This window comes from Drosophila santomea, chromosome 3R (genome assembly GCF_016746245.2).
Source record: "Drosophila santomea strain STO CAGO 1482 chromosome 3R, Prin_Dsan_1.1, whole genome shotgun sequence".
Lineage (NCBI taxonomy): Eukaryota > Metazoa > Arthropoda > Insecta > Diptera > Drosophilidae > Drosophila > Drosophila santomea.
The window spans coordinates 12,350,142-12,360,671 of NC_053019.2; the positions used below are offsets into that span (position 1 = coordinate 12,350,142).

General features: G+C 41.2%; 2 protein-coding genes across 2 annotated transcripts; both read right to left on the reverse strand.

Moving 5' to 3' along the window:
- Positions 1 to 14: 14 nt before the first annotated feature.
- On the reverse strand, positions 15 to 1,662 carry LOC120453085 (probable cytochrome P450 313a5). Its single transcript, XM_039637611.1, is given in 8 exon segments — positions 15 to 175; positions 229 to 524; positions 526 to 611; positions 670 to 796; positions 872 to 944; positions 1,001 to 1,186; positions 1,254 to 1,454; positions 1,509 to 1,662. Coding segments are annotated over 8 exon segments (1,284 nt in total).
- A 344-nt stretch (positions 1,663 to 2,006) lies between these two features.
- On the reverse strand, positions 2,007 to 5,736 carry LOC120454116 (probable cytochrome P450 313a2). Its single transcript, XM_039639146.1, has 13 exons — positions 5,626 to 5,736; positions 5,362 to 5,547; positions 5,224 to 5,296; positions 5,036 to 5,162; positions 4,408 to 4,981; positions 4,214 to 4,354; positions 3,670 to 3,846; positions 3,418 to 3,618; positions 3,167 to 3,352; positions 3,039 to 3,111; positions 2,858 to 2,984; positions 2,231 to 2,804; positions 2,007 to 2,170 (listed from the first exon to the last, which is right to left on the reverse strand). The coding sequence occupies exons 1-13, from the start codon at positions 5,708 to 5,710 to the stop codon at positions 2,007 to 2,009; spliced, it is 2,688 nt and encodes an 895-aa protein (XP_039495080.1). The 5' UTR covers positions 5,711 to 5,736.
- Between the last annotated feature and the right edge of the window lie 4,794 nt (positions 5,737 to 10,530).

Consider the following 10,530-nt stretch of genomic DNA (forward strand, 5'->3'; position numbering starts at 1 on the left):
TGTTCAATGTTTCATTATACTCTACGATTTACTGCTAGTGATGGTTGCACAGCCAGCTTCATTGTGGTATTGTCTATAAACTGAAGGTCCTTATACAAAAAGGTTGTACTCAGCACATAATTTCGTAATATTTTAGCTAGAGCTAGCTTTGCGGATATAAGCGAAAGCTTCCAGCCTGCGAATATATAATATATTAATATTTATAAGGAATAATAAAGAAGTACCCACCTAGGCATGTTTTCTTCCCCTTTGAAAAAGGTAAATATGCATAAGGTTGCCTTGCTCGCTTATTTTCAGGCAGAAAGTTATCGGGATTAAATGCATTAGCCTGAGGTCCCCAGATATCCTTATTGCGATGGGTGTGAAATATGTCTATCATTAGGGTTACGCCTTCTGGAATTTTATATCCGTTTGATAGTTGAATGTCCTGGGAAGTTTGTCTTATCAAGAGCGGAACGGCCGGTATCAAACGCATTGTCTCATGCAGAACTTGATCCAATTGCACTAATTTCTCAAGATTCGCCTCCGATTCTGACAAGGTCGAGAATGCGATCAATTAGTGCTGGTTCTGAGCTAGTTTCCGTGCTGCCATTCAACTTTTTGTCAATTATCTGTAAATATATTTTTTAGAAGGAAATCTCCGACTTCTAAGTTATAAGTTATAAGTACGTCTCTAATAAAGGCATTTGATTGCGTTGTGGCCTCCTCACGTCGTTTTTCATAGCTAAATAGCTTTCCAAGATACTTGTTCCTGAGCCAAGGCATCACAACTCCAATGGGTATTAGGTTGTTGAGTCTATAAAATAATATATATATAAAATATTATATGAAATTGGCTTGAATCAATGTTATCAGATAGAAATAGTCATACGCCTTGAAGCTTTCCAACAGATTTCCGTTCTTGTAGTTGGCTTGATTTCTCACTTCATCGCCCATAGTGATTTCTGAAATTATAGAGCTAATGAATGAGAATATATCAGACTATAGACTGTTTACTTACGAGCAGCTATTTTGAATGACCATTTATTAAGTTCTGGAAGTAAGTTCAACTCTCCCCGATCTACAAATTCACCCAGTAAGGTCACCAAGTAATTCGATTCAATGTTCAAAACTGGCACAAAACGTAGAACAGCATTATTCTTAAACGATGGTGACAAAAGTTTTCGCCGTTCATTCCAATGATTATCTATATTATCAATCGATTGCCATTTATGAAACAACAAATTATTCGAATTAGTTAGTTAGTCACTTACCCTTCAGAGTTAAAAGCCCCAGTCCTAAGCATGATGAAATGGCCTTGTCCACAACAGAACTCCTGTTGTTGCAATGGGGAGACATAAAAATGTCCTCAAGGATCTTCGGTTCACAGGTGACCAGGACTGGTGTTATGCCAATCCAAGTCAATACCGTCTTTCCATACATTTTAAATAAAATGGTACGCAGGCGAATCTTTCCTGTGTGTAAACATTTCAAAAAGTTTCACTTTATTAAATTCAGGAATAACTTACGTTTAAGGCGAATGTAGTCGAATGCAAGTCCGACAAAGGGAAGTCCCATTGGTCCAGGCAACTGTAGCATCATAATGTAAAATCTTCTTCGTCTCCATAGGAAATACATCCATAAAATTATTGCAAGTGCCTCTAAAAATAGCAGTGTAAGCATTTCAATCTGCGATTTTGTTCAACTGTCGGGAATGAAACTTTGTGAGTTCGTACGAGCTTTATATAGGGAAACCATGCACAGCATTTAATTGCCCTAGAACATTTTGACCTTTTTGAACATTTTATGAAAATAAAAAAAGCTACCATTTCTCATTATATATATACATGATCATTATTAAATGGAAAATTTCTTTAAAGCTTTGCCGTTAAAAAAGGTGTCAGTATATTACCATTATATTATCGTTATATTAAGATATTCAAAACAATCAAACCGTTAAATTTATAATAGATATAAAAAACTTCTTATAATCAATATGTTATAAATTTTAAAATTAAAAAGTTCTGTTAAGAAGTTCGTCGTTGAAATGCCAATTGGGGTGACTGATTCATCTTCATGACCATATGGTCGACGAATTCCAGATTCTCATAGGGAAAGCTAGTTCTTAGTTGGTAGTTTCTCAGTATCTTGACCAAAGCGAGCTTCGAAGACATCAGTCCATATTGCCAGCCTGAAACAAATAGAAAATATGTTTTAAGAAATTAAACTTCAACTTCACAAGGCAACCAACCAATGCAATTTCTCTTTCCCTTCGAAAAAGGAACAAAGGCATATGGATGCCTGTCTTGGATTTTTTTCGGTAGAAAGTTTTCGGGCTTGAACTGCGCTGCTTCTGAGCCCCAATAATCGCTGTTGCGATGTGTGTTAAATATGTCTACGACGATAAGCATTCCTTTGGGGATGACAACTCCATTTGAGAGCGGGAAATCCTGCAGTGTTTCCCTCGCGGAGATCGGAACGGACGGCATCAATCGCAGGGTTTCATTCAACACGCGATCTAAGTAAACCAATTGTTGAAGATCGGTGTGTGTAACCTCGAAGTGTTTGGCCAAAGGGAAGTGCTCCTTAATCTCATTGAACACCATTTCCTGATGCTCGGGGAACATGGCCAGCAAAACGAGTGCATGATAAACCGTGTGGGCGCTTGTCTCGAATGCGGCGAGAACCATACTGCTGCATTCGGCACGTAACTCCATTAGGGATATTTCGTCATTACGAAAAAGTTCTAGCGCCCAGTGTAAAACAGTCCTTAGTTCAGACTCGCAATTATTTGCATTGCTTGAATTCATCTTTTTGTCCAGAACCTGAATAGGAAAGTTGTAAAAATTTTAATCTTCAATTGACAATCTCAACTCACGTTGTTTATCATTTTATTTATTTCAGAAACGTCTCTTGCTCGCATCCTTTCAAGTCCGAATAGTTTGGAGACTATTTTATTTTGCACAAAGGGCAAGAAAATATTTATGATAGTATGCCGCAAAATCCTAAAAAATAACCATCTATATATGGAGAAAGGACAATATTTTTGGTAGTCTTACGACTGATAGCTCTTCAATATTGTGTCGTCTTTGAAACTAGCATCTTTTGTAACATCTGTTCCCAAAGTGGTTTCTGCAGACAGTCAAATTTAAGTTCACCTCAAAATGGGAAGGGTTTGTTTACTTACGAGTAGCTATTTTAAATGACCATCGTATAAGGTCTGGAAGCACATCTACTTCACCCTTACTAACATTGGAGCCAAAGAAGCTAACTAGTAAATCCGTTTCGGCATTGAAAATGGGAAGAAAGCTGACCAAGATACTATGTTTAAATGCGGGATTCATCTGCTTGCGACGCGCCAACCACTTGGATCCTGAGGGAATGACATTAGTGAAATTTTATATAAACATAGACTGCTAAAAGTATAGACAGATGTACCTTGTAGTGTCAGCAAACCGTTTCCCATAGAAAGTGCCATGGCATTAGTTGTCTGAGAGCTTCTGTTAATGCATAAGGGTGACGTGAAGACTTCCTCGGCAATCTTTGGATCTCTTGTTATCAAAATTGGTGTTGTGCCTATCCAGGACAGATATGTGGAACCGTACCTATCCATATACCTGGTTCTTATGCTCATATTGCCTGTGGATAAGGATATATTTTCTCTGATTCGAGTTCCTAAATCGCACTTACGCTTGCCAATGATTAGGTATCTTATGGAATTTCCAATCAAAGGGAGTCCCATTGTTCCCGGCAACTGCAGTATCAGCAGGTATAACTTTCGTCGACTCCACAGAAAAAGGCTCCATAGAATTATACTCGCAGCGATCAGCAATTGCATGACTATCATTTTAACGAAGTATTTTTCATCTGCGGGAGATAATTGTATAATTTATGTGGTTAGGTGGTTAACGAGTTCAGGCTAAGCTTTTGTCTAATAGCGTTACCCTAATATTAACCTATTTATGGCCTTGACCTCTCCTGCTTAATTACTTTGTATTTTTGTACACTTTCAAGCTATCATTTATTAAGAGGGTTCGCACCAAAAATTAAGAAATACATACAACAAATTTTGGATTTATATTATATTTTTATATTCTCAAACTAATAACACGTAACGTAATTATTTACGATAAGTCTCAGTAACAGAAAACTAGTCCCATCAAGAATTTATATCTAAGAAATCTATTAAAAATACTTAAATGTAAAGTGTTTTCCTAAGTCCGGCGATGAAATTCTAGTCCAGGCGATTGAGCCAGTTTCATTCCCATGTTGTCAACGAATTCGAGATCTTCGTATCGATAAGAAGTGCTTACTTTGTAGTTTCTAAGTATCTTAGACAAAGCAAGCTTGGATGACATCAATCCGTATTTCCAACCTTAAATTATAGTGGTTAAAAAAAGGGCATTTTATGATGGCAAGCAAACCCACCTATACAATTTCGCCTTCCCTTTGAAAATGGAATGTAAGCGTAAGGATGCCTATCGCGCACATTGTCGGGCAGAAAGTGATCTGGGTTGAACATCGATGGGTTGGGACCCCAATGATCCCGGTTGCGATGGGTGGCAAATATGTCGACCGCGATGGTGAGTCCTTTTGGAATGACCACCCCAGTGGACAGCCGGAAATCCTGGGTTGTTTCTCTCGGTGTAAATGGAACAGATGGAATCAGTCGCAAGGCTTCGCTTAACACCCGCTCCAGATAAACCATTCTCTGCAAATCGTCGTAGGTCACCTCAAAGTCGCCGGCCATGGGAAACAGCTCCTTGAGCTCCTGATAGATCGTATCCTGGTGCTCCGGGAACATGGCCAGCAGGGTGAGGGCGTGAAACACCGTGACACCAGTTGTCTCAAAGGCAGCGGCAACCATAGAACCGCACTCGGATCGCACCTCGTCCACGGACATTTCTCCATTGCGATGGAGTTCGAGGGTCTTATTAATCACAGAGCTAAATTCAGGATGTGAGTCACTTTTTGGCTTTGACACTAACTTATTGTCAACTATCTAAGGGGGGAAAGGGCTTAGGAAAGTAATCCAATTAAACCAGGCTAAACTCACTGTGCCTATCATCTTGTTAATTTTGGTCTGGGCCGAAGCTTTCTCCATTTGAAATCCGCTCAGCGTTGAAATTAGCTTGTTGTGCGTGAATGGCAACACAACATTCATGACGATAATTTTCATTAGCCTAAAAAGGTTTAATTCAATTGATATCAGTGCTCAACTTTTGCGGAGTCGGTTTTACTTACGTCTCGAAACTTCTCAAAACTGAATCGTTCTTGAAGGCCGCTTCTTGCTTCACATCAGTTCCTACTGTGGTTTCTGTGGAAAAACCATACAATATTGTTGTAGATATCTTAAACTATTTGAACGCTTATTTCACTTACGAGTGGCTATTCTAAACGACCATCTTACTATATCATCTTGGACCTTTTTTTCGCCCTGACCGACTAATGAGTCCAAAAAGGCCACCAAATTTTTCGACTCAGCATTGAAAATGGGAAGAAAACTCAGCAAAACATTTTGCTTGAATGTGGGATTCAAGTTCTTGCGCCGTTCAGCCCACTTGGATCCTAAAATAAATGTAATAAATAATAAATAATTATGTTATTTTTAAGTTGAGGTTAAAGTTAAGCCCTGTTCTCCAATACCTGCTAATGACATTATCCCATCTCCTGTAGAGCTAGCAATCGGTTTGGAAAGTAGGGAGCTCCTATTGAGGCAATCTGGGGACATGAAGATTTCCTCGGCAATCTTTGGATCCCGTGTCATTATTATTGGCGTGGGTCCAAACCACAACATACACGTTGAACCGTAAATATCCATATACTTGGTCCGTATGCTGATTTTACCTATTGTTACAAAGACTTCAATTAATAGAGTGCCTTTTTATCCAGGTTATTCAAAAATCACGTTTATAGGTGATCAGGTACTCGAAGGCAGCGCCCAGAAGGGGAAGTCCTATGGGTCCTGGCACCTTAAATTGCAGCATATAGAGCCTGCGACGACTCCATAGGAAGCATATCCAGAAAAACACTGCCACAGTTAAGAGCAGTTGAAACGTATCCATGATGAGGATTCTATTCTGAACTCGAAGTAAACCAACAACTTGAAGTGGTTCTAAGCACTGTTTTGTCTCGGCGAATTCGGCAAAGGTTTTATACGAAAGTAGAAGTGCTTCTGTGGTCAAATAAATAATAATAGGTATTATGGTGTGCTACCAAAACAATGTTCGACTTTGTAACCTTTTTAGGCGCTTAAAAAAGTTCTGATTCGGTCAATAGCCGGCCGTCTAAAGGTAACTCAAACGTTTTGCGGTCAGAGTACATCCGCACTTTAGGAGGCCCAACAACCTCCTCAATCGCCCTACGATCCATCATCCCAACCACTGGGTGTAAGGCAATTAAGCCCGAATCTCGTCAACCGCTTACGAGTCTAAGGCGAAGCTTACCAGGCTATATAACTAATCTGTGGACAAACTGAAATAAAAAACCTATAGACAAGAAGCTGCTAGGCCACAACAGGTAAATCACTATCGAAGTGCGCGCGGGGCAATTAAAGTCACGAAAAATGTCAGCGGCGATAAATTATTTTTTAAGTGCGTTCCCCCAAAAAGTTGTCAAAAAGTGTTAGAAATTTTCACCGCAAGCTGGGAGGCAAAGGCAAAGGCAAAGTCGATGCGTGTTGCCTTGCTGTCCCAAGGTGTCTGTGTGCCTCAAGGTGTGGCATGCTGCCCACGAGCATGGACATGGACACGGCACACGCAAGCTCCACAGATATTTGGGTGAATTGTGGTTACCCAGACTCTTTGGGTCTTTGGAAAGACGTCTGATAGCCGCGCGATAAGCAACATTACCGTACAATTTTCAATTAACGCGCAGGGGAAAATTCAAGGGGGAAAATGCTGTGATAAATTCCACAGAGCCTCGACCCTGGCGCTTGCAGGCACAAACTGTTCGCCGGAGCCCCAACAAATTGTCTAATCTAATGCCCAGCCTGGAGCCCAGAGGAGCTGAAGATGGAGCTGCAGCCCGGAGGAGGACGACATCGTCGTGGTGCTCCAGCCAGGTCGGAACTGATCTATGGTAGCCGTTAGTGTCGTCGGCAGTGAAAAGTTGTCGACCTGCACTGGCAAAATATAGTAAATAAAGAAAGCAAAAAATAAGCAAAAAGGCACGCAAATCCAGGCAAATAATCGACAAACGTCCAACTAGCCAACCGAACGTGGTAGACGATTTATCATCTCGACTTGGGCTTCAGTTTCGCCTCCAGTCCGGTGGCCGTAAAAGCTTCTTTATGGCTGCTTCTGTGCTCTGGTCCCTGGTCACAGGTTCTACATTTTAAACAGGATGGAAATCCCGCTCGCCGGGCACAAATCTTTGGTTTTATGTTTGGTTTACTATGCCCACTTGCAATGACATGTTTTCTTATTCGGTTTGTTTTAGCTGCTGTTTCATGGATCTTTACATGATTTATATGCATGAGTTGGGAGACATTTGGCAGTATGGTTTTTATTTCGAAAATAAGTAAGTGACTTATAAAAAAAATATATAATATATAGGGTGTTTGTTTTAGAGGTATAGAACTTTAAATTGCAATAAAACAACGATGGATTATTCGATTGACATGAATTTTATTGACATGAAAGATAATCTTGTGGCATTACATTTTAAATATGATTTCTGGCATATGACCGCCACGGCTGGCTCGGATGTAGTCCAATCTGGACGTCCAATTTGCAATGACTTTCTTGCACGAGTTGGATTTTGTAAGCACGCATGACGAATTGCCAAACCAAACTGAGAATAAATCACTTGACAGCTGTTAAATCGGTCGCCATCTTGAACAGTAATGCCAACTTAAAGTTCTATACCTCTAAAAAAAACACCCGTTACATATAGAATAATTCTTGTCTAAATAGGCTTTTGTTCTTATTACAGCTTATTCTTATATGGTCTTTGCTCTATATAACAAAAATATATGGTAAAAAAGATATGAAACACAATGTATAAGGTACACTTCTTTGTTCTAAGATCCAACGTTGTATTATGTTACTGAATACTGAAATAAGTCTAGGTCGTAATATGTCTTTTTATTGCTATTTCATTTCGCCTATATTATAGAATACAGACTTTTATAGAGAGTGCAATTGCTAATGGGTGGATGCAGTGGGTGCTACTTCCATTTTTTTTATATTTCTTGGGTCAAAGCTCACGATTGAAGAGTAAAAGATTACTTTCAATGCACTTTCGACTCGCACCCTCGAACTTAATCAACTTTTCAATTTTCCTTGAGCAAACAAATGAAACGCAAAAAGTGTCTTACCATTTTTCCTATTAGATGCGGCGCTTTCATCATTTTCTGGAGGCGCGTGAGGAGTTCAAAGGCTGCCCAAATGACATCCGTATGTGGCCGGTGGCTGGCCAAAATAATGCCGCTTCTCCACTGGCGCATCTGTGTGCATGTGGCAGTGGCTACTGCACAGCTGCAACTGCAACTGCAGCCCCAATCGAGATGGAGATGCATCTGGTGAGCACACACGTCCGCTGGCCATGAACTTTGCTCGCCTAACCCCTTCCTGCCATTGAACGCTGAATTTCGGATTGGACCTGCGGCAATTTGAGCACCTGGCGGGCCCCATGTGAGCGCTTCCAGAGCTCATTTTCCGTTTTCCCCAGCGCCGCGAATCGAGCTCCATTTGCGTAAATTGAAAATGAAGCAGAAAAAGGATTCAAACACCTGCAAAAATTATAACAGTGGAGCGACTACTTAAGTAATGCCAGAAAATAACTCGAAACCTAAGCCATGTATGGAAAGCCCACTCCCTGCAGTTTGTGTGGGTGTGTGAAGTAGGGCTAAGCTCCAAGGCTTGAAGGTGATGCGTGCGGGTTCAGGCCTTAACTTCCGAGATCCCCACCCACCTGGCGACGTGGACATGGACATGCATGCGATTCCATTTTGATAATAATGGCACAGCACAGCCAAATAATTATAATGATCGTGATCACAATCAGCGATGGGAGATGACTAAGCAATTTACCGTTTCTAAGCCGCGTATAGATTTCTGAGGCCAGACCCCGGGCACATCTTCAATGAAATTTCAGGTCAATTGTCTTGCGGCGGCTGCGTTTGGGTGTTTGTGTCTTGCGGTCTGGGATGCGAACTCCAAACCCAAACCGAAAACCGAAAACCAAACCCGAACCCGAACCTGGGACCCAGAACCAGAACCAGACGTGGACCGCAGCCAGTTCTTGCCCAGTTCAATTGGATTTTCTTCTTTTTTGTTTTTCGCATTTTCGTGCTTGCGGATTCTCCGACATCTAAACATCGATCCCCTTCGATCCCCCTGAACCATCTCCTCCAGATATACCAGAAGACCTGCCTGCGTAGGCGCTTTCACAGATTAATTGAAGTCATAAGCAATTGTAAACTTATCGCTTTCGGTCCGTCGATCCGATCCATCCACCAACTGGATAATTCTATAATATTTTCTCTGCGGTTTCTCCATCGCATCGCATCGGGAAAAAGCCTGCCTTTATCGATTTGCAGTTTGAGAATGGCTGGTGGTGTTGGCGTTTGGTTAATTTGTTGCTATATTTGATTGTGGCACACTTTGCGCAATTATTTGATTGCGTTTCTATTAAGTCCCGATACAGTTCAAGAGGTCAACAATCAGAAGCCACTCCATTGCCTGCGTTTATTTCTCTGGGTTTCGTGGTTAAGTTATTTTTCTTTGAAGAATAAAACAAGATATTAAATAAATGTATTGCCATTCTAAAAACAAGGTACACTTCTTCACTGTACAAATAAGTAATTACTTGTTTGATTCTATTCAAATTTAACTACAAACTAGAGTGAGCATATATGAATGGGAAAATATTCAATTAGGGATTCCTCTTCAGGAATATCAATTGCCGGGAGTTAGCCCGATCCAATTCCATAAATCTGTCACTTGGCAGCTATTACCCATACGCCCCGCCATCCAGAGCAACAATGGCAATAATAAAGTTTGGCAAGTGCGTGGCGATGCAACCCATCCGTGACAATGGAGGAAGCGCCAAAGGCAGCAATTACGGAGCGCGTCGGGACGAAAGGATAAGGATAAAAGCAGGATGCTCGAATATGGGTAATAAATGCGGCACGGCAAGATGATACACTTATCCGCCGCCACACGCACCCACATGATGAGCTGAGAGGCAGCCGCTAATGGAAATATGACAAGGAAGCCGCGCTCCATCCTTCAGGCAGGCACATATGCAAATGGCACGATAAATGTACATATGAGAAGGATGTGCGCCATGTGAATTTAGTGGTTACGGAAGCTCTGCGGCAGTTAAACATGGCGTCTTGCGATTTTATTGCCGCCTCGAAAGTTTGCCCACGCTTTGTGGCATAAATGAGCCCACGAGGATGTGGCAGATACGGCAGGGAGCCAAGGCGAATTGAAATTCATGGGGCAAACCCCCAATCTCGGAGCTCTGAGCTCGGAGCGTGCCCGAAGCGTTAATCTGAATCAGAGTACATATGGGCCTAGATGGTTATGGCCAGAAGGAAAC

Excerpts from the sequence above, each read along its gene's own strand:
- LOC120454116 (XM_039639146.1), bottom strand. The coding sequence starts at position 5,710 with ATGTCCCCAGATTGCCTCAATAGGAGCTCCCTACTTTCCAAACCGATT. Across the intron at positions 5,548-5,625 it reads TGGGATAATGTCATTAGCAG|GATCCAAGTGGGCTGAACGG; the intron begins GTATTGGAGAAC and ends CATTTATTTTAG. Across the intron at positions 2,171-2,230 it reads GGGAAAGAGAAATTGCATTG|GCTGGCAATATGGACTGATG; the intron begins GTTGGTTGCCTT and ends TATTTGTTTCAG.